The sequence below is a fragment of the Eurypyga helias genome, unplaced genomic scaffold (genome assembly GCF_000690775.1).
Source record: "Eurypyga helias isolate BGI_N326 unplaced genomic scaffold, ASM69077v1 scaffold34002, whole genome shotgun sequence".
NCBI classification, from domain to species: domain Eukaryota; kingdom Metazoa; phylum Chordata; class Aves; order Eurypygiformes; family Eurypygidae; genus Eurypyga; species Eurypyga helias.
In genome coordinates this window covers 1,870-24,141 of record NW_010235937.1, presented here as the reverse complement: position 1 = coordinate 24,141, position 22,272 = coordinate 1,870, and the positions used below count along the sequence as shown (strand labels likewise).

The 22,272-nt window shown below is 41.7% G+C and overlaps 1 protein-coding gene across 1 annotated transcript; it reads right to left on the bottom strand.

Annotated features, from left to right (window-relative positions):
• Positions 1-656: 656 nt before the first annotated feature.
• On the bottom strand, positions 657-22,008 carry LOC104504657 (death-inducer obliterator 1-like). Its single transcript, XM_010146925.1, has 13 exons — positions 21,877-22,008; positions 21,103-21,340; positions 19,066-19,143; positions 17,170-17,638; positions 16,111-16,270; positions 15,307-15,423; positions 14,982-15,089; positions 14,423-14,558; positions 13,755-14,301; positions 12,750-12,903; positions 11,669-11,758; positions 10,798-10,993; positions 657-4,060 (listed from the first exon to the last, which is right to left on the bottom strand). The coding sequence occupies exons 1-13, from the start codon at positions 22,006-22,008 to the stop codon at positions 657-659; spliced, it is 5,829 nt and encodes a 1,942-aa protein (XP_010145227.1).
• Positions 22,009-22,272: the final 264 nt, after the last annotated feature.

Below are 22,272 nucleotides of genomic sequence, written 5' to 3'. Positions count from 1 at the left end.
CCACAAAATACCTGTGTAGAAAAAGGATGACAGTGCACTTTAAGCTTCTAACATTCCATTTTCAAATCCTCTGTCAGTCACCAGTAATTATTAACACTGTTCTTCTGCAGTCTTCTCCCTCCCGTTGTAAAATAAACAAGACAGCGACATTGGGGTTTTTTTTTAATGCATGTGCTCTAGGAAAGACTTTTGACACCAAAATATCGAAGTAAATGAGATGTAAAGGTATGGCTCCTAAGGTCTGGATTAAATTCCTATATAAAATTACAATTCAAGTTACTGGAAAACATAACTTTATAATTTTAAAAAGCAATATGCTCTTCTTAGACTTTTTCCATTTCTGTACCGTAAATGGAAATTTTAAGATAAAGATGCAAGTAGAAAAAACCAAAAATTTAGTACAGGTAATGCTGTGAATTTATATAAGAAAAACATTATACACAAAATGCAGCAAGTGAAAGTCCAGTATGTTCTTGCCTTTTATCTGTTCGAGTATTTTCATTCACAGTTGTTCAAAAATTGCTAATTTATCAGTCCATTCTGTAAGGCTAGTTTTACAATAGCAAATTTGCAATGGTGAAAATGTACACTATATACAGAAAATCAGTCCATGGTAAAAGTTTATTATTTATGGAAACAGACTATCAGTCATAAGTCTATGACTGATTAGTGGAAGATGGAGCTTCTGCTTCTGTTGACTTCGGAGTTTCTTTCGGGATTTCTGGCTTCATATCTTTACCAGTTTCCCTACTCTTACTCCGATCTTTGCGATCTTTTCCTCTTTCACGATCTCGATCTCGATCTCTCTCTCGATCTCTTTCTTTTTCCCTGCTTCGATCCCGGTCCCTGTCTTTGTCTCTCTCGCGATCTCGGTCTCTGCTTCTTGACCGCTCTCTATCACGTCTTCTGTAGGATTCTCTCTCTCTGTTTCTTGCTCTCTCTCGGTCTCGGTTTCTTTCCCATTCTTTAGCCCGGTCTGAATCCTTCTCTCTCTCTTTGTTTTGGTTTCTCTCTCTATTTTTGTCCCATTCCTTGTCCCTGTGTCTCTCCCAGTCTCTGTCTCTATTCCAGTTTCTGCCACGGTCTCTTTCCCATGGTCTGCCGTGTTCGCGATCCCTTCGTCTCTCCTCAAAGGGTCTACCTTGTCGATTATCTGCTTGCTGAGGCTCTGGCTGATCTAAAACCTTGTCTTTACTGCCTCCCTCGTATCTCTCTCTCTGTCTCCCTTCAAATGGCTGGCCTCTAAATTCGGGATTTTTGCCTTCTCGGAAGTCTGATGCTGACCACTGTCCTTCCGACTCAGATCCTTGTCCAGAAACATTGGAAAGAGATGCAGATGGTCCAGCTTCCTCCCACATGTCTTTTCTGTGGGGTGGTGGATGGCTTGGAAGGTCCAGGAGTGGTCTTGGGCTTGGCTTCATACCTTGTGGTGACTGACCTTGGAAATGAAATCTAGAAGGAGGAGGTTCATTTTCTTCTGGAAACATGGCAGGTGCAGCTCCTCTCGGTCCTCCGAACTGAAGCGGTGCTGGACCTCTCTGGTTGGCAAACCTGGGTGGCGGACTCCCTCTCCGTTCTTCAAATGGCTGTGGCAAAAGTCCTCTTGGACCAGGTATGTGATTTGGAGCTGGACCTCTCTGCTCTTCAAACTGATTTTGGTGAGGGCCTCTTGGTCCCCCAAAATGACTCGGGGCTGGACCTCTCGGCCCTCCGAACTGAGGGCCGCCCCTCTGTCCTTTAAACTGAGCTGGCGGGGGTCGTCTTTGACCTCCGAAAGGAAAAGGCGAAGGTCCTCTGTTTCCCATAAACTGAGGTGGATCAGGTCCTTCAAACTGTCCCGGAGGCCTAACCATTTCATTATATTGGGATTCTGCGAATTCCCTTTGTTCCATGTGAGGTTCCCTATGATCTTCAAACTGAGATGGTGACATTCCTCTTGGAACACCATGGTAAGAAGGGGCAGGGCCCCTATTATCACCAAAAAGAGATGGTGGTCCATGCTGTGTAGAAAACAGGGAAGGAATGGGACCCTTTTGATTTCCAAATCTTCCAGGTGGAGGTCCTCTTTGCCCGTCATTATTTGGAGAAACATGGTCTTCAGCGAATGGTGGTGCCGGCCCTCTAAAATTAGGTCCGTGGGGTCCTGCAGGTGCATTAACCATCAGTGGCAGTGGAGGCCCTCCCTTCTGCCCAGGCATAGCAAACGGAGGGCCAGCTCGGTTTTCTTCAAAGTGCTGTGGGGTAGGTCCGGCCTCGCTCTGAACTGATGGAGGTTCGGTTTGCTCTATAAATTGATGAGACTGAGGATTTCTTTGTTCGTTGTATTGCACTGATGAAAGGCCCCTCTCTGGTTCAAAGTGACCAGCTGCCTTTTCCTGAGACGTAAACATTGGATTTGAAAAAGAATCCCTTCCCATTATTTCCTTTGACTCATTTGACCATGGCACTTGATGCATATTTTGCAAAGAATGACTGTCGTTTGATGCAGAGAAATTGGGCTGAAAAGATGTACTTGGAGGCGTTGGAAGCAGCACTTTACGTAGAGGTTTGGACATAGAAGGTTCTCCAGCAACTGTTTGACTCATGTTTTCCAAATTAACTTGAATGGTGTTTTCAAATTTGCTATTAGACGCCTCTTTCTGGGACACCATGGAAGCCTTTTCAGGTGTAACCCAATTATCCGCAGTAAAAACAGGTTGAGGAGCAGAAATTAAAGTTTTATCGTCCTTACCAAGGGAAGTCTGCAAAGTGTTTAGAAAACTCACTGGAGGGATTTCTCTTGTGGGTATCTCAGTCCGTACCACCTGGGGCTTCATTCGAGAATCAACGTTGTCATTGGTCTCTGTCACGATTCTTCGGGCCTGTCGAGGATCTCTGCTCTGCCTTGGGTCACAGCCCTGGTTTAAAATTTGCGCTTGCTGATTTAAAGGGACAGGTAAATCTGCTTTTTGCATAGCTTGCTGCTCCTGATGGAATAACTCAGTCTTTGCTAGGGAAGATTTTGGTGGTGGTGACATTAAAGCATCAGACACTGAAAAATGAGCCATAGAAACACCAACAGCTGCTCTTTGTTGTCTGAGGGCTTCTTCTTGTTCCTCCAGTTGCCTTTTCTGTTCCTCTATTTGTTTGTTTAACTCTTCCAACATTTTTTGCTGTTCCACCAAGGATGAGGACGCGGGTAAGTCAGGCACATACGAAGCAGCTGTTTCCGACGCAGTGCTCTTAGTGTCTGTGTACATTTTGTTAGGTAAATCATCAACCGTAACTTTAGCTTCCTCCAAGATAGTTTCATCTTCTGGATCGTAGGCCTCATCCTCCAGTTCTGCTGTATTAGATGGCTTTTCCACACCGTACAGTTTTTCACTTTCACCAGTCTGCATTTCAAAAGCTTTCTCCGGACCATATTCCTCTTCGGGATCATACGGTCTGTCATCCTCCTCCTCTTCGATAGCTCTCTCTTTCGACATCTGCCCGAACTGCTGCACAATGGGATCTAGCAAAGGAACAGCTGACATTCCTCCATCAGCAGCAGCTTGACTTTCCTTATTTGAAGGCTGGACACTTTCAGAATCCTTAGCAACAGGCTCGAAAGTCTTCTTTTTTCCAAAAAGCGTCTGCAGGATGTGCTCGAGCGGTGTGGCTGTTTTGGAGGAGGAAGACGGCGTAGTGGTAACGCTTGCAGGAGCAGCAGTGGAAACTGGTGGTGGTGGTGGTGGTGCAGGAGCTGTGGTTCCGCTTTTAATCGAGGACAGTATTTTTAACACTGAAGGCGTAACGGCCGAGGTGTCTGGAACGGAAAGTGGGGGTGGAGGTGGAGGAGATCCAGGTGGTGTGGTACTGATGGCCGATTCTCCCGAATAAAGTGTGTACTTCGGAGTTTTCTTCTCCTGCGAAGCAGCTAGTGGCCCTTTAGAGAACAGTGGTGTTTCCGTGTCCTCGTGTGCTTGAATTCTGCTTCGCTTTTCCTCCATCCTGTCTGTTTCGAGGCCAGTGGCGAGACGTTTCGTCTTCTGACAGATAACCAATCCAAGAATTAAATTTGGCCGAGACGACTCCAGACCTGAAAGAGAACACAAAGATTGTATATGTAAAAACCTGATTTTGAGTTACCCTTTCACTAGAAACTTTTCATATATTTTGTGTTTCTATCTTTTTAAGTTTTTCTATTTTTGTCTTGTTACATCATTTTTATTGCTGTCCAACCACCCCTACCTCTCCCTCTGAAAAATCATATCTTTACTTTTCAATAGTCTGCAGACATGTTGTATACACAGAGATACTGACAAGTGGGAAAACCTGGGCCAAACTTCCCAAGTATATTCCTGGTATAATCTGTGCTGAAAGACTACACTGACACTTACACCAGCCTGTAAATATTTTGTCTATCTCCAAGTTAAACAAATAACAGTAATTGCTGAAAAGATAAGTGCAAACAAACTGTGTTTGGAAACAGTATTAAAGGTTGTAACCCTCTCCCTGTTTGTTTGTTTTTTCCAGCTAGACATTCACAGGAGCAGGGGAACTGATAACATACCGGAGGAGCTTAAGCAGACCAGAGTTTAGCATGATGGTGGGAAAGTTTCTGATAAAGAGGAAAAATGCAAAGATCTGTAGGTCTGTTTCATCTATTCTATTTCTTCCTTTTACAGGCACAGTTTTCCCTGGCACTTGTGGAAGATAAACATGTCCAGAATAAAGGGCAGGGAATAAATCCACCGTACAGTCGGTGGCAAATGTGAAAAATCTGTATAAAGAAGGTTTTTTAACTTCTGGATTTAATGACTTTTAAAAGTCCTCATTTGAGGACCACTGCCTTCCCCCCATATTTGCCATTAGGTATCATTTGCCTCCAGCTAGGGAGCAGTAATACGGAAACACAAAACAATCTGTAAAGTAGCAGATAATATTCACTGTAGTTAAATGGTAAAGGTGAGGAATCTGACCTATGCAGTTACTTCTATTCAAGATCCTGTAAGTAAGAGTGTTATATATATATATACACAATATTCCTTGTTCTTATTAAACCAAACCAGCTGCTCATTAAGGAACAATTTAAAAATATCTAATTATTAGCACTGAAAACGTTCTGATACCAACAAAAAACCCCACACTTTTTTCCATCAGCAAACCACATTCACAGATACATTGCTCTGCTGAAACAACCGACTGAAGTTTTAAGGGGACTCTTTACCACCTAATGAGAAAATTACATCAGCTGTCTTCCTAGATTTATGTTCACGTATTTAAGTTCTTTGGCTGCTAATGTCACACTGAGAAATCAGTAAGAGTCCAGTTATTTTTCAGTTAAATGTGAAGTTCTGTCAGTGGGAAGATACCATGGCTCTTAAAGTCTCCACTAAATTCAGTTAGAACCTACTTAAGATGAAAACTTGGCTGAAGTGACGCCAAGGGAAAGCCCATTGAATTAAACCAAGATTTCTTCTTCAGTGAAAGCCCATACTGCAGGAATTATTTGCAGCTCACTAAATAGCACACCCAAACCGTAGCTGCTTTATGTTTTAAGCCTACTAGTTATCTTCAATACTTGCTATATATTTCATTAAGCAGTAACTTCTGTTCACAGAATGTCCCCCTAAATCACCGACGCTTCTGCTTTTTACACTCAAATCTTATCCCACATAAGCCTTACTTTCCAAATAACGAGCTACAAGTAAGACGACAGACAGTAATTTTTCAAATAAAGTAAGATAACTTAAAGTTTTCTGAGGTCTCTTGACAATTGAGAGGAAAAACCCCTCCTCTAAAATTCTATGTTCTTCTGACCGTAACTGGGAATAGCACAGCAAAACTGGTTTAATCGCTTAATGAAGAAACCAGCAAAGTCTGGCTACTCCCTAGAAAGAGTCTTTCAAAAAGACCAGACAAAACGATGAGGAGAATCTGAGGCAAATCTAAAATATTTGCTTGAGATTTCCTGTCAGGAATGGCTCTCATTATCATTCTGTTGAGAAACAAGAATAATTAAATTTGAGCAAAACCTTTTTGGAAAACAGTTATTCTACAGAATGCATTCTAGAATCCAAAATAGAATTTGTCTTATTTCACAGTTCAGCAGTCAAGTTTTACACATTCTGTGGGTAAGAGCCTATTGGACATGCTGTTCTAAATAACCTTTTTTTTTTCATTTTGCAGTACATATTATTTCCTATTTGTACATCTAAAATTCGGCGCCAAGAAGTATTTTTCCTCCAGGTACAAGATTACTGTGTTAGCCAGTGTTGCCAATTTTCACCTTCTTTCATATTTAACAAAAAAAATATAAAACCTATAAATACATGAGAAAAACGAACTGGCTCTCATTACCAGAACTAGGATTTCTAATAACTCAGTGCACACACGAATTTGCCCCGTAAGAGGGGCAGGGATGCTGAGACGTACCATGAAAGTAGGCAGGACAGGAGCGAAACAAGTAATTCAGTGACTCTGAGATGATTCAGCAAGGACCACATCAATACTTGGCTTATCCACATACTTATTGGCACCCACAGCCTAAAGCAATCCCAGCAGCTCTCTTCACACTAATTGACTACCTTAATGACATTCATATATGAGATCAAGGCAGAGTTCAAAAGACAACTGGGAGAAACCCCATTCACAATTTACAGCCGGAATAGACTCGACACGGGAATGGTTCACTGTGTGTGAATTGGCTTTAGATTTTTCCTTTATCAGTGTGTATGTGCAACAACTCCACACTGGTCAGTGCTGACCACTGCAGAGTACCTCACAAATGGGTGTTTATCCAAAAACTCCTCGTAGGCATTTGCTGTCCTGTTGTTAATGTTCTGGTTACCCAGTTTTATGTTCAGACTTGCGATTTATGCAATTAGTCACAACGCATCTCAAACACTGAATAACTGAAATAAATAGGCTTCAAAAATCCATCAGACAGGGTACCTAATAAACAGCAATTACTGAAAAATCAGGTTTGAATCCCTGTGAGAAAGAGATCACATTGCTAATTAAAACAGGGTAAAATTTTAATACACTTTCGAGACGATAAATGCCAGTAGTAAGTTAAGAACACTAGTTATAATTTAATCTGTTTAGAGTTTAGTCATCAAGGAATAAATGCATTAAAATTTTACCTTTTGATACTCTAATTTTACACAAATATTCAAAGTTCTGCCTCACCTGACTTCTACATTCACTCAATTGAGTGATCAAAAACTAAGTGCTTCTTTTGAACGGAAACACACGGCCAGACCAGCATCTCAAAGGTCCGTCCCATTCTGTTTCAATAAGCAGGTTAAGTGCCTAATTTTAGGTAATAACGAAAACGCTGGCTGCAGCCTCCAACTGTTGCTCAATGACTGTCTTTCACAAGCATTTTAAAAGTGCTGCGAGCCGTGTCCCCAGTTAGTAGTGTTCGGTGCTAAATTGTTTCTAAAACAGTCATTACCCTATTATGGGTTTGAAGTCCACACGCAGGTTTTACTGAGTTACATCTTGTAACTAAAGCCATTAAAACAGGATGTACTAAATATTAGTATGGGATGAATACGTAGTTTTCTTACCCTTAAACACAGGTTTTCATTAAATCAGTTTTACCTATTTCTTTCCCTATCATCAGCAGCAGGTAAGAAGTTACCTGTAAGGTGATTTATGCCCCATTTCTGTACATCGATGGCAAACCCACGGGAAGGGACTAAGCATCCCCACGATGTACATTTTTTAAAGGGCAGAGACCAATACAAGATATTCTTAACATTTTTATCATCACCATTTAAATAGTTGTCCCAATGAATCACGAGAGCAACGGACAACTATCATCAAATCTGTGCAGCCTCAATCCCGGGATACAGATCCCTTCCAGCAGTGTAACTTGCCGAATGGAATCGGCCAGCACAGAAAGTTAATGCTACGGCTACTTTTCCTAGCGATATCTGCCGAGATGAAGACACGACTCCGTTCAGAGTCAGGTTTAAATTTTGTTCCGTTGGATGAAATTTTTAGGAGCATTCTAAACAGCATGAGGAGATTTCCTGCCTCCACACTTTAAGACAAAACACACTTCTATTGTAAACTACCAGAAGAGATGTATCAACGTTTGTGGAATCCTTTGCTGATACATGGCTGGTTTATTAAAATTCATTTATTTTAACTATGTAAGATACTTATTATGTTCCCAAAGCTGACACTAAACCCCTCAATAAATCACTATCGTTAATTTGGTCTGACTATACTAATTTTTTTTACAAGTGCTTTAAGACCTAGAGATGCAAGTGCTAAATAACCTTAAGTGTGTATGCGAGGCAGACAAGGACATTCACGTACGTAAACCATGGCAAAAAGACAGTGCAGAAGAGCCCACTGACAGGTAAAAATCTGGCAATAAATGTCTGAGATGAATTAAGTCTAAATATGGATAACCTTCCTCTGGTTTTAAATCACCCCTGGCAGTTTTCTGTAGATCTTCTAGGTACTAGCGCAGTTCAGAAGTCCTCAGTTGTGTTCCTAATCCAGCCCATCAGAAAACAGGAGAAATTCATAATCCGCATGTGCCTGATGGAAATGGTTGATAGAGCTGGAATATCTTCTAACTAGGATTTCTGGAGTGGCAGGGCTTTATTGTCCTCTCCCTCCTCCCCCCTCCTGTCACATTTATGGCATCACCTCAAGCTGTCTGAATGCTTTGAGTCCTGGCTAGACCCTACGTGCAGGCACATGATTAAATTTAAGGAGACAATGACCACTTTCCAGAAAATATTTTTATTGATTGCGAAAGAAAGAAAAAGCGGTAAATTCCATCAGATGCCATTAAAAAGTATGGATTACATGTCTTTTATGATGTGGGTTTCATACATACACAAAACCAGAAAAACTGCTTACCTGAGTTTTTTTGCCCCCCACACTGGGTCCGGTTTTAAAATACGAACTCAGCTTAGCACAGCCACGAGGTAAAAGCTGCCACAGAGGTTTCCAAGAAGTGTGAATTGAGGGCAGAAGTCCAAGCGGGTCTTCCACGATACTCTAACATCACACACCCTCTCTCTGCCTTTGGAGCCTTGCTTCTATTACTATCCTTTAATCCGCTTTGCCTACAAATATGTATTTCCATTTGAAAAACCGGACTCATAAAATTTGCCTCCACCTGCAAACGCTGCCTGTGTTTCCTCTGAGCAATTCCCTTCAGTTTGCACTTGAAACTCAGCAAAACCAGGCCGACATTACAAATTACAGGAATGCAAGTAGGCTACTAGGGAAGCGCCCCCTAAAGCAGGTTGTTTGCTAGCCCAGCAAAAGGCTGCAGACCCTTAGAGCTGATTCAATGGCCCATCCCATCCTGGGGTTACTGTCCACAACGGAGGGCATTTCTTTTGTACTCACTGGAAAAACCAGTCCCTGAGTTAAGGCTTTGGCTATATCCTTGTGCCAAAAGTGTTCTGCACTCTGTTTTCACTTCTTGGCTATGAAATAGAGTAGTTTCTGCCTACCTTTCAAGAATTCCTAAGCTAATGGCTATGAGATTCAACAATTACAGCTATATTGCTGTAATTTAGATAGCGATAATCCTGCCTTTTAGCTGTAGCCTAAGAAGAACGACCCAGAGTGGGCTCTGCTCAAGGATGGATACGACAGACTGGAGTGTATAAGAAAAGTCTTGTCTGAGGACGCAGAGCAAGTACCCTTTGCATGGAGAAGGGGAGAGCATTTAACTAACGATGTATCATGATCTGTTGTTGAAGTCATATCCCATTAACACATGAAAACCTGTCCCAGACATTGATGCTCCTGCACATAAGCCCTGAGGATGCTTTATTGAGTTTGGTCCTAACCTTGTATTTGAGGAGTAGAGGACAGTTGGCTTCCCGGAAAGGTCAGCTCCCCGCACGTTTGCCATCTCACACCTACCGTTTAGTATTTTGCAAACCATTGCTGTGACAATGAAGTATATTCCCTGAATTGTAACCTGTAGTTCTTCAGCTTCTCAATCTGTTGTTTTATATAAACCCCCAGATAGTTATTTGGAAACCAAGTGTATGCACCTCCTCCATACCCTTCACGCTGTGTAACAGAAGGGCACTTCGTGGCTGAATTCATTCTCAGTTCTTCTGTCACCATGTTCAACGCACAAACATGGAGAAAACTCACACCAAACATTACCACTGGTAACTTTATCTAGAAACAGAACATTATAATATAACCTGCCTATACCAACTACTGTCTGCCACCTGCTAATCGCACAGGATATGGATCCCTTTTCCCTCCAACAAACCGATTTCCAGAAGTCGGTGATTTGGCCGGAGTTTGCCCCAGCTAGAACAAAACACGTCAAAGACCTTGTGCACCACACTGCACGTACAGCATAATACGCAGCATGAGACACTGACAGCGTAGTAAAACCACCGTAAACATTACCTTGGTCCTCACAGGTTCCTTCGTCCTCTGTGGGCTAAAGTTTCCTGTTTGATTTAAGCGACGGTGAATGGTTTGTACGGGCCTCGGTTTTGTGCATTTATGGGTTGCTGAGGATAGGGTGGGGTTTTTTGTTGGTATTTTTCAATATAGTGGCTGTTTCACATTCTGATTTTACAGGTAAGCTCACCCTCCTAATAGCATATAAGCATCTTGTTGGAAAGGCTATGTAAACTTCAGACAATTTTGTCTTGAACAGCTGGATTTCTCATTTTTCCCTATTTACACACTTAAAAATTGGTTTTATATAAAAATATTGAATAAACCTTTCATTAAACACTCAGCAATAAGTTGTCTCAGATTGACCTCTGTTTTGTGATTTTACCTAGCATTTAACCTCCCCTGTTTTGTGCTTACCTGGTCCCTCAAATGGCAAGAGTTTGGAAGGAATTGGGTCCTTAGAACTCAGGGGGATCAGGTAGAGATCCTTGATATGTCTGTTGGTATTAGCTACAACACCAAAACGACCACGACTGCTAAAATAGGAGTAGAGAGAGATATAGGCAACTTCTTCTTCTTCTGTTGCAGGATGGAAACGAATCAAACACAATTCCTGTAATACAAAAGCAAAGTGGAAAAAAACTTCAACCTGCAACACACCAGCACGTAAAATGGTAAGGGGAAAATTCCAAGGGTAAAAGTACGCTGTACGTTTATCACTCCAACTATGTTTTCAAGGCAATAGTCTAGCTTTAACAAGTACTGTTGTTCAATCTGTAATATTAAAACAGAATTTTGAGACACAGGTTTGTCACTTTCAGAAATACAAATTACTTGTGTATCTTCCATAAAACTAAACATCTTGAAGCTGAAATTAATAGTTTCTTGATTGTATCTGTATAGTCTGCATCATTTTTTCACTTCTGGAGTGTATTTAATAGTAAAATCTATTACATACAATAAATGCTAAGTTCCTTTTCTTTAAAACTTGAATTTCATCCTTCAATACTAAATAGATGATTTATGTTTGATCATTAAAACGAATGAATAATATGAAGATTTAGCCACTGTGCAGGAGAGCGAGATCGAGAGGATCTGCAGCTCAATGAACATGTTTCTTCAATAAATCAGAAATTTCAGAGGAATAAGTGGTGTCAGTAGTTTTCCAGGTGTGATCTGTGTCAGTATTTGCTGTTCAGTGATTTATAGTATAAAAGGTTGTAAAAAGTTGTCATTTTATATTGCCGTATTTTCCTTCTGGGTTTTGCAAAGGATTTTAAGTGAATACCTTAGAAAGCGAAGATTTGAGTTTGCCAACATATTCCCAGACTGTCTTCGGTAAGATCCTCCCGCCAATATGAATGGTGTCTGGTAAATCCTAAACAAGAAGTATTAGATGGTAGTATGAGAAAAACCAAGAGAGACTAATGTATAAAAGCAGGGCAGGTTCCCCCTCCCAGCAGCCCAGTGGATAACATGCCCCCCTATTCAGTCAATTTTCATACATACTTTCCTAGTTTCAGACCGGCTCTTTCTGAATTTCAAGGTGTTTGATCATGGCATGTTACCAAAAAGCTAGCAGTATATGTGAACCAAAAAGCATTCCCAAACCAGGACAGCCCCAAAATGTCTAATAGTCCTGTGTGCCCCTTATACTGGCTTTCTTTTGGTAGGGAAGCTTCTGTGCGAAATCCAGATTTTTCCCACACTTCCAGTTTCTCAGAAAACGCTGCACTCGTGACTACAAGTCACATGAATCTAGTGAGATTCCTGTCATGAGGACACTGAAGCTCACTTTAGCAATAGGAACACCAAAAAGAACCACCAACCCTACTAATAAAAGTCCTAAATCACCCGTTTGTGCACTTCAGAGAAAAGAGAGAAAAAGAAAAGCTTATTTGTTTTGGCACAAACCTCTATGCCGTCCCAGCATTTCGATGTGCACCCTCCCAGAATAATACCATCCCATGGGTTTTGACAGTTACTAAAGAGGATGGCGTTTTTCAGAAACAGTCGCACAAAATTCAGTAACAGATCACATCATTGTGTGATCCAGAGCACAACAAACCAGCTAATTTAAAATCCTGCCTCTACAATGTCTGTTCAATAAAATGAAGCTGAAATAAAGGTATTGTTCCACATCAGATCCTACCACGTGTATAAATATAAGTAAAGACGTGAGAATTCTTCACAAATTTGTGAGGAATTTTTAGGGTTTTTTTCCCCTTGAGCTACTTTTCCTCTTCCTCGAGGGATGCCATTCACCACGACAGTTCCAACAGAGCGACGTACACACAGCGACCCCAGCCTTCCTAGCATCAGGAATTGCAGTACAGACTTATTCTAACTACAAACACGCCAGTGCTGACCTCGCTGAGGTAATCGAAACACCCGGAGACAGGATATGCTTTGGTGACGAATTTGGCCACACTCTGCATGTTAATAAATCCTTTCCAAATGGTGTTGAGACGAGAGAGAAAGTGGGACGTATCAGTGTCTTGAGGTGAGCGTGGCTCTGCAGCACTGCGAAACAAATCCAAACCAGAAAGGTTATAGAAGACAAATGAGAAAGGTCCCTGCTTTTTGTCTTTCTTTTCCCCTCCTACAACTGATCAAATACTTTAAACAAGTAACAGATTTTTCACTAAGTGCTTTGTTAATGTTTTCCATTAACTTGGTGTTAGTGAAAAACGCAAGGAGACAGAAAACAAATGTGTACCACAGACAGGCAAAAAGATGCCAGAAGATGCAACTTCTATAGAATTAGGTTAGTAGTGTAACTGTTCTGGTCCTGACCCTGTAACAAACTAATCTGAATTATATATTTCCCATTCAGTCAACAATATGCATGTGAGAGATTTCAAGTCAAAGAATTTGCTATGAAAAAAATGGTTTAACTGCAGTTTCATATATACTTTGCAATATTTAACCTTACTGCTGAATATACCCAGAATAGGAAAGAAATCCTCCCTTTCAAGCTAAGCAATTAGTTAATTTTAATTCATATTCGTAAACTCAGATCTAATAGTATTTTAACATAGGATGAAAATCTGGAAATGTCTTTAAAGCATCTCCCACATACACCCGCTTTCTCTCTATTAATGCACATGCAGACTTCTGAGCCTGCATAACACCTTCCAGTTTTATTTATCTGCTGAAACACACCGCTTAAGCTTTCTGCCAACACACGCTGACACCCAGAAAATTCAACCATCTACAGAAGGTAAATGAGGAGATGGTGAATTAAAAATCTGAATCAGGCTACCTGAACTTTAAAGCTGGATGTGCCTTTTGACAGGGAGAGGGGAACATGGGACACTGAAGATAACCACATTAAACATTCTGTAGCTTGGCTTACTATGACGTATACGCACTTGATACTGGGTGAATGATGAACTGCCAAGTATCTCGGATCTGGTGAGGAGGATGGTTTTGTTAATATTGATCTGGGGACAGTCGTAACTGGTTTGGAAATCTCCTGTTTTGTTTCCACTGTTGAAACTTTGTCAAATGCAAGACCAGAACGCAGGGCTGGTGCTCCAATGCCAGAGGAGCCGCTCATTGCTGTCCTAGGGTCTCTGCCAGAAACTGTTACGGTCGTGACAACTCCGCCGGCACAAGAGGCAGGAAAAGGAGAAGCCTCTTCAGGTACCGAAGTACCTGTGTTGTCATGGCCCTGAGTTGTAGGAATGCAACTATTTTCTACGTTTGACTGAGAAACTGTTTCTGCTGCAGGTTCTACATCAATGTCCATTGCGTTTTCAGAGGCGTCCTCTTTGGCAGGCTCTGCCGCTGGGGTTGGTGCAGAACTTTCATACTTTGGCTGAACTTCTGGTTTTGATTTCGACTCCACTTTTTTAACAGGAGCCACTGTCTTTGCCTTCTTAGCTGGTACTTCATCTTCGGATGCTGAAATCTGACCTATAAATGTATTTTAAAAGCTTTTTGATTACTATTGAACAACTAAATAGTTTGGAAAAAACCAAATAAACAGCACTCTTAACAATTCTTTTACTTTGCACAAAGTCAGCACTGTAGATACCTGTACAGATTTTGCAGTTCAGGTCAAAAAGATGAGCTCGATGTTGACTTGTTGTATCCTTCAGCATACTGCTAAAAACATCTAGAGAAGGAGCACTGTTCAAATTTGGTGCAGTTCGATTTGACTCTTGCTGCTCCTAAAAGTGAATAAACACAAAAAATACTCCAGTTAATCATTCATTTCAACCATCAAAAATTCTTTGTAAACCATGATTAAAGGCCTTGGTTAACGCAGATCATGTCAGATACCGAGTTCTCAAATAATACTTGTCCTCATTTCATTCCCCAGTATTCTGAAGTAGATAGGCTAATGCTCACAAATAAAATATTTCTCTATAAATCGACAGCAAGGGCTGAAAAACACACAGCATTTTAGAAGTACAGGCAAAATATGCCCGTCATTTGGTTGTTGCACTCCTTTCAGACTAAAAGGAAAAATGGTCATAGTACCCCTACTGGGTGATAATATCCTCAAAGTTCATTGAAGCAACCTGCACTTCTGGTGAAAGGCCGTAGTTACGTCCCTCAATGTCTTCACACTGACAACAATCAATACTTACATCAGAATCAGACACTGGTGGAGAATCTTCCATATTTACAACTTGCACACGTTCCCGTTTTACAGCTACCTTCTTGATTTCATGGGTTTTGCTTCTTGACTCCATCGTCTGAAAGAAACAAAACCATTTTGGTAAAAAACCCATCTATTTATAATTTTATTCTCTATTTTGTTATACTGGTGGCAGAGAAAACGTATATTGAAACGGAACATTACTGGTATTTCATTTGGAAGAAAATGGTGCATTAACGTAATGTGGGGGTATGGTTTGGCAAACTCGTTCTTAATTCACATCTAAGGACACAGGGGAGAACTATGTTACTTACTGCTTTAGCAGGTTTCTCTTTCCACACAGACAGTTCTTTAGATACAAGTTCTTCTGGTTTCATTCTCACTAGTTTTGACAGCGAGATTTCCTCACGAAGGACACGATGAAAAAGTCCCTGAAAGCAAAACAGACTTTGTTGCCATGCTGAAGAGAACCTGCCTGGGCAACTAACAAGATTTGCAGTGCTGTGCAGGCAAAACCTGTTCCAGTCTCTAAATTCTCTATTAAAAATATTGGCTACTTATAAATAAATTTGGAAATGTGCAGAAAGCAGAAAATAAGGATGAAAGAAGCACAAAGTAAGGGTTTTCCTCATCATCGTCAGTATCTATCAATATAACTGAACAGGAATGTCAGAAGTTGAGCAGCCACTTCCCTGTTTCATACCTATCATAGAAATTAAGAAAAAAAGAGCTTCAAGTGTTCCCTAGTGGGTATTTTCATCTGCACCAGTACCCACTTTTTTCTTTTAAAGCAGAAATACGACCATGTACATGGGCAGTAACTAACACCTACTGCAGAATGTCAAGCCTGTATTTATTTTAAGAAAGCCATCCTGTAAATAAATATCTCACAGCAAATGCCCAAACTTCATAAATACACCCAGCCAACTAAGCAGGCTTTGAAGTCCTACTGGATAGTATTTTTTGTTGAAGATTCGAATGGCTTTATAATAATCTTTTACAGCATAATTCCCAAGTCTCTATCTTGAAACTGTTAATGTTGAGGGCAGAGTCTGACTTAGCATTAAAGACCAAAAGTGTGTTTCAGTGTATGTTTACTGTTGAAGGAAATTCCAAACCTGATTTTTGGGGTCCTTGAGATTGAACATGATGCTGCGGTATTTACTCTTGTATCTGTTGTCCGTAACTTGAAACAAATTAAACATCTCCCTTTCGATATTGAATGCTACTTTGCCTACTTCACTCTCTGTCATGACCAGATCGTCGCTGTCATTGACCCTGTCAAAAGCAAGAAGGGCATAGGCATTCGTTAGGCCTGACTCTTCGGGCAGCGTTCATAAACAACTAACTTGTCAGAGGAGCTAACCTAGGCTGCTCCTCACCCGCTGAGGACTCAAGACACCTTTAAAAGACACCTCAAAGCCAAAGTCTGTCTCAGCACCTTGAACTACGGCACCCCTCCCGCCGGCGGCCCCAGGGGGGGCAGAGCCTTTCTCAGCGCGCACCGCTCCTGCTCCCGGCACTGACCGTAGGAATTCCTCTGCCGTGAAGGACACAGGGAGCCCAAGCACTGGAGTTTTAGTCCTAGATTTTCCACCGTGAACAGCATTTCCATTTCAGAGACAACACCAGCGTGCAGTAAGTACTGATGGCTGGCGTGAGCTTTAATCGTTGTGCGACAATTTACTTCCAGTTGGGTTTTCTTTCTTTCCCAAGTGATACAGTTGTCCACTGACCACGGGTTGTTGGGGCTGATTTTTATGTTGGACAGGGGAGAGAATCTCCACCTCCATAAGCCTTTAAGCTTTCGCTGTATTTCCTACACTATGTTACCTACAACCTCTACATTTCCCAACACGGATTTTAAAACTTCAGAGTACCTGCATTATAAAAGCTTCTATGCTGTGATTTAATTCTTCAGCTGTAATTGCCTCAATCTACATGGAACAGTAAGGTTTCTTTGGGTTTTTTTAAAGGCTTTTCCACATGCACATTTATTTTATATCAGGATTTAATTTTTTTTTTTAAAAGATAAACCTGAAATGCCAGTTGTAGTAATTTGTAGTATAAATCAAATCCCTCAATATTGCTTATCAAGAAATAAACAGAACTCTTCAGGCCAAACATTTATGTCTAGTTATAGCTTCCTATATAAAATAAGTGCTTTGAATTCCCACCTCTTCCATAAAATTTCTTTGAGGGACCGTCGAATATTTTGTCGGATCTGCGAGTTGGGTTGTGACTGGATTGGGATAGCTGATGGTTTTGCTTGACTACTTCCAGATGCGGTAGACATGGAAGGCAGTGAAGGCTTTTTGAGTCCTCCAGCCGAGACGGAAGATGGAGATGGTTTTTTGGAAACTGCTGAGCCATGAGAAACAGCTGAATGTTTTGAAGGAACAGTGCCTGATGAAGGAACACTGCCTGATGAAGGCCAAGGTTTCTTAGGAATTACACCTTTGAAACTTCCAGCAGAAGGTTTAAGTGGTTGTTTAGTTAGCGATGTGTTAGAGAAGGATGGGGGCTTCTTCGAAGGAAGATTTTTAGCCAGAGAAGAGGTCTGTTTCTCCATTACAGATGCAACAGCTTTCTTTGATGTTGATGTAGACTCTGCTCTATCGTCATGCTTTTTCTCTTCCCTTTGAGCTGTTAAAATAAAGAAGAAAATACAGTATTAAAGGCTTAAGTTTATAACTCCCTATTCATGAAGATCAGTTACCAAACTGTAAAGAAAAGCCTGTGAAATGACATCTCCAGAGAATAACTATCAGGTAAGCAATTTGAGCTATTTACTTTCATTAGCCTTTTCACAAGTAATTTTAAAATCCATGCAGAGGTTGACAATTTTTTTTTAAAGAAATGTGTCTTTGATCCTTCAGAGAGTAGTCTCACAGGCCAACTGAGGAGTTTAAGAGAGTTCCACTTTGGCTCTAAAGACTGGAAATTTTATTTACAATCTACACAAGAAGGAAAAAAAAAAAAGGCACCACCTTCAAAGATTCCTGAGTGAGAAGCTTCAAAACCACTCCAAACTGTTACACACACAAAAAGGCAATTGGACCCAAATCTTACATTTAAATGGGAAAATTGTCATAGCACCTTGCAGCACCAGTTTATCGCAGAGGCTGACCTGACGACAGCCCATGCATTTGAAACAGCACCATTACCTTTAGTAGCACTGAAGTTTAATAAACCCTTTCCCTCAGACCTTTTATTTTAAAGAGCAAGCAAAGAAGACAAGTTACGTAGCACAAAAGCTGCTTGAAATATTTAAACAGGTACTCAGTCTAATTGGCTGCTAGCATTAATATCACACTGATGATGTTGCCATAAACTATTTCCAGATCTTCCTAACCAGTTCCTGGCTAAATTTTAGATTTATAGAAGAATTAAGCATTAATATTACAGCTCATGTAGTGGCCATCTAATGCCCACCATTTGCAAACTATTCTATTCACACTATTCAAATTTTCCATTTAAACATTTTTTTTCCTACTGTTAATAGAATAATTGACACATATATACAAGAAAATGTACAAAACATAAGCAAAGGCTCCAGTTTTTACCTACGTTGAAGTTACACTTGCACAGGACTGAAAAGCAAGCTGTTCTTTAAACTGCATTTCATCTGTCCACCTTCTGGCACTGACAGGAACAATCCAACACAGCAAAAAACCCCCAAAACCAGATCACACACACCCCCACCCCTCCAGACCCCCTGAAAAAAAACTCACACCATCAGTTACAAGACATGAAAGGACTAACACTGCCACATGTATCCTGAGAGCTCAAGCAAAGGTTCTGATGGAAACTACCAAAAGACAACTCCTGAAATACAACTGTGTCAATTAGAAAAACCAAGTTTTCTCAAAAAAAACCCCAACTTTTTTCCCCTCACAAGTCCATAGGTAGCCACTGAGCAGTTAAGAAGTTAATCTTTAGTGGTTTTAACTAGCAAAGGTTTGCAGATGAGTGAGCCCAGAAAGCCAAGCTGCAAAATGCAGGACACTTCCTGAGAAAGATGCAGTTTAACTGTCACTAGCTGCACCAAGGACCAAATGGTCCCTCCTCACCTTCCAGATCCACTCTAACAAGAGCAGAAATTCCTAGGAAGGGTCTAAATTGCCCAATCTCTCTGTTCTGCAATGGACCTGAAGGGGACAAAGCACTGCCGTGAGGTTTAGTTCAAGAACCCCGACAATCAGCCCACACTTTCAACAGAAACTCCCCTCAAATGGGGGAAGATTTGGAGCGTTTAAGAGACTTGATGCGGTAGTCCCTCATTTTGGGAGGCCAGGGCCTTGCAGCCTCCCTCCGGACGTGCACGTGCATATGCTTCCAACCCCGGGTTCTTTACACGGGCTCCTGCTGCTGGCAGTTTCACCGCAAACACAGAAACCAGGGGTTAAGATGAACTGAGAAGCGGCGCTGCTCTCGAACTCTGCAAGGCTACGTCTAAGGGCACGTGTTGAACGTGGGCTGGCACACAGGAAGCCACAGGACTAGACACCTTGAGTTGTTCTTCTCCGTTAGATTTAACTCCTTGAAGTGCAAAACCAAACAGCTGCCATAACACATTAAATAACATCAAAGAACGGGAAGATTTTGCTATACATCAGAATTATTACCCTTGCATTATTCCTATGGTTTTCCCTAGAGACTGAGCTAGGGAGACCTCCTGTGTGACCCAAAACATCTCTCCTCGTGCCCTCTCCCTCCCCTACCCCGCTAGCAGCGTACTAGTTGTGCATAGGGCTTCGGCAGTGCCAGGAGGGCAGAGCGGGATCCAGAACTACTGCCGGTGGCTTTGGTTTGGTCAAATTCAACAGACAGAACTCAACAGAGGTAAAAAGCCCAACTATTTTGAGTTAATAGTCTTGAAGAAAGAGGTGAGTATCCAAAACATGGGCACAGGTAACACTGCAGGAATTACTCTGCTTCCGTGCTCTTCTTCCCCCGGTTTATTGCATCTTGTGCACACATTCGTACCTTTTCAGACAGGCAGGACAGAAGCACGCTCCTGTCACTCAGAGAAAGGCACAACAGCACAGCTCACGTTTCACAACCATAACATGAAAATTCAGTTCACAGTGCCAAGACATCCAGTTCTTTGGGTTTACAGCAGAAGTACAAAATGTGAAATTCTAAATCTGTACATAATCCTCTATATGCTGCCTTTTTAATGATCAGTTCCAATTAGTTAACAAAAACTACATTGATAAGAGTAAAAATAGCACCCCCAGGATGTTTTCTGTCGATCAGCTGGTGTCTATACACGAGAAAAGTATCCACACCACAAACCTGTTACACACAGCTCTATCACAGTAAGAATACGTACTCGGATGATCAACCAAATGGACTAGCACTGAGGTAGATTGAAGTTCCCAGGGCTGAAGGGCAGCAGAATCACTGTCCAAGAAAGATGCAGAAGCACCCTTTATTCTGCAGGTTGACATCATGACTATTTCAAAAGGCTTCCACAGTAAGGCATGCAATTCTGTGCTTCTTTAGCCAACAGAAAACGTGCAAGTAGTCCACAAGCTTCATGGAAGTTTGTTTTGAACTACAAGACTCCCTCCTACCAGTTAAAACTACCTAGCTGATCAGAGGAGTTGATGGAAGAGGTTCTGTACGTACTAATTCGGTCACACGTAGGTTATTTAGTCCTTCAGAACATCTACTAACTACTCTTCCAAATTTACAGGATGCCTCAGTGCATCTGGAGGACACAGATCGTGTATTTTGGCAAAGAATCAAGACTTAAACCCTACATATTCAAATAACTGATGGCTGTAGATGAACCTAATCTAGAAAAAAATAAAAGCGCTTTTATCCTATTTTGAGAAACCAGAATTTTTGTCCTATGAAGTTTTGAGTTTTCCTGAGATTAGAGTTGTGCCACATCATCCAGCTGAACCACCTCATTGTGTCGTTTCCTGGGTCTTGGCTCCAGCACACAGCAGTACCCAGCTGAGATGAGGAAGGAGCGGGGCAGCTCGCTCTTCTGTTGACTCAGCAGACATGTCAGCACAGCCCAAGGCTTACGCTACCTTCTGAGAGGTGTGAAACTACAGCAAGTGTGTGTTCGAAGGGTTAACAGGAAAATGTACTCTTTTCAGAGAGCACTGTGCCGACATTTATCTTCTGAACAGATGCCACGAGCTCAGCAAACCGATGGGACGTATAATGGAACGGGTGTTCTCCCAGACCAGGAGTTTCACCTTGCTTTGCCTTGCAGTCCACAACCAGCTTGGAGAAGGCACAGTCAATGCCTACTCTATAGACTGCCCACTGTATTTTGCACTGCAATGTTTCAGCAGTAGCTCCGTGGTACCTACGACGAACACTCTTAAACAAATGTAAAATCAAAGGTTGCAGACAACTACTGAGCATTTGCCTATCCAGCCCAACAGAGTAAGAGGGAGTTGCACCACGGGCAGAAGGTATTCGGTGGCTGTTCTACTCGGCACTTTTGAACAGAGAGGTGATACCTCCCTGGGCTTGAGGTTAGAAATGGTATTTAAAACAAGACATCATATTCCCCGTTTTTGCCCTGTGAGTCAGCAACAGGATTTTTACTGAGGAGGCATGGGCTAAAAGGCCCGAGAGGTGCAAACAGAGCTGGTGAGTCCACTCATTTCCCGAGTGAAACCCGACGAATCCTCTGGCAGAAAGAAGTGCATTCCTTGCAGGGCTTAAGCAACAGCATTACTATGGTATGCTCACACAGACAGAACTATGAGCTCTCCCACTAGATGTCAACAAACAGACGCCCTCCCCTAAGGAAACTCCCTGCAAAGCTCAGCCAAGTATTACAACATGCAGCCAAGATGAAACTTCCGACAGCAGTGGAAGACCTAATGCCACGTTCCCTACTGTGTTACCACCGAGCCCATCGAAATCCGGATGGTTACGGGTACTCCACTCTGCGCACCCCCACACCGATGTTTCAGCATTGTGATGTGGTTGTTCCAGCGTTTAACGTTGCGGGAAGGGTTTGCAGGTTGTACTATCATCCCTCCCCTGCGTGGGAGGCTTTGTTTTACACCACCAGCATGGAAATTGTCCTAAGGGAACTTTGCTGCTCCTCTGATCTCTTCAAAATATTTCTATAGCAGGCAAACTTGGTTCTTCCCCCTTTCCCTCTCGTTCTTTGGAATAGTGGCTTTAGAAAGCCACTTAAAAACACAACTCCTCCCCACCCAATTTCTACATGAATTCTCACTTGTGACAGGTTATTTTGCTGGAGACATCATGTACTTTTTCCAACTTCTAAAGCA

Bases quoted from the DNA above. Each gene is read 5' to 3' on its own strand.
- LOC104504657 (XM_010146925.1), bottom strand. From the start codon at position 22,008: ATGATAGTACAACCTGCAAACCCTTCCCGCAACGTTAAACGCTGGAAC. The intron at 16,271-17,169 runs GTGGGAATTCAA...TGCTTTTGACAG, and splicing joins AAAGAAATTTTATGGAAGAG to GGTCAATGACAGCGACGATC. The intron at 14,559-14,981 runs GTAAGTATTGAT...ATTCACTTTTAG, and splicing joins CACCAGTGTCTGATTCTGAT to GAGCAGCAAGAGTCAAATCG.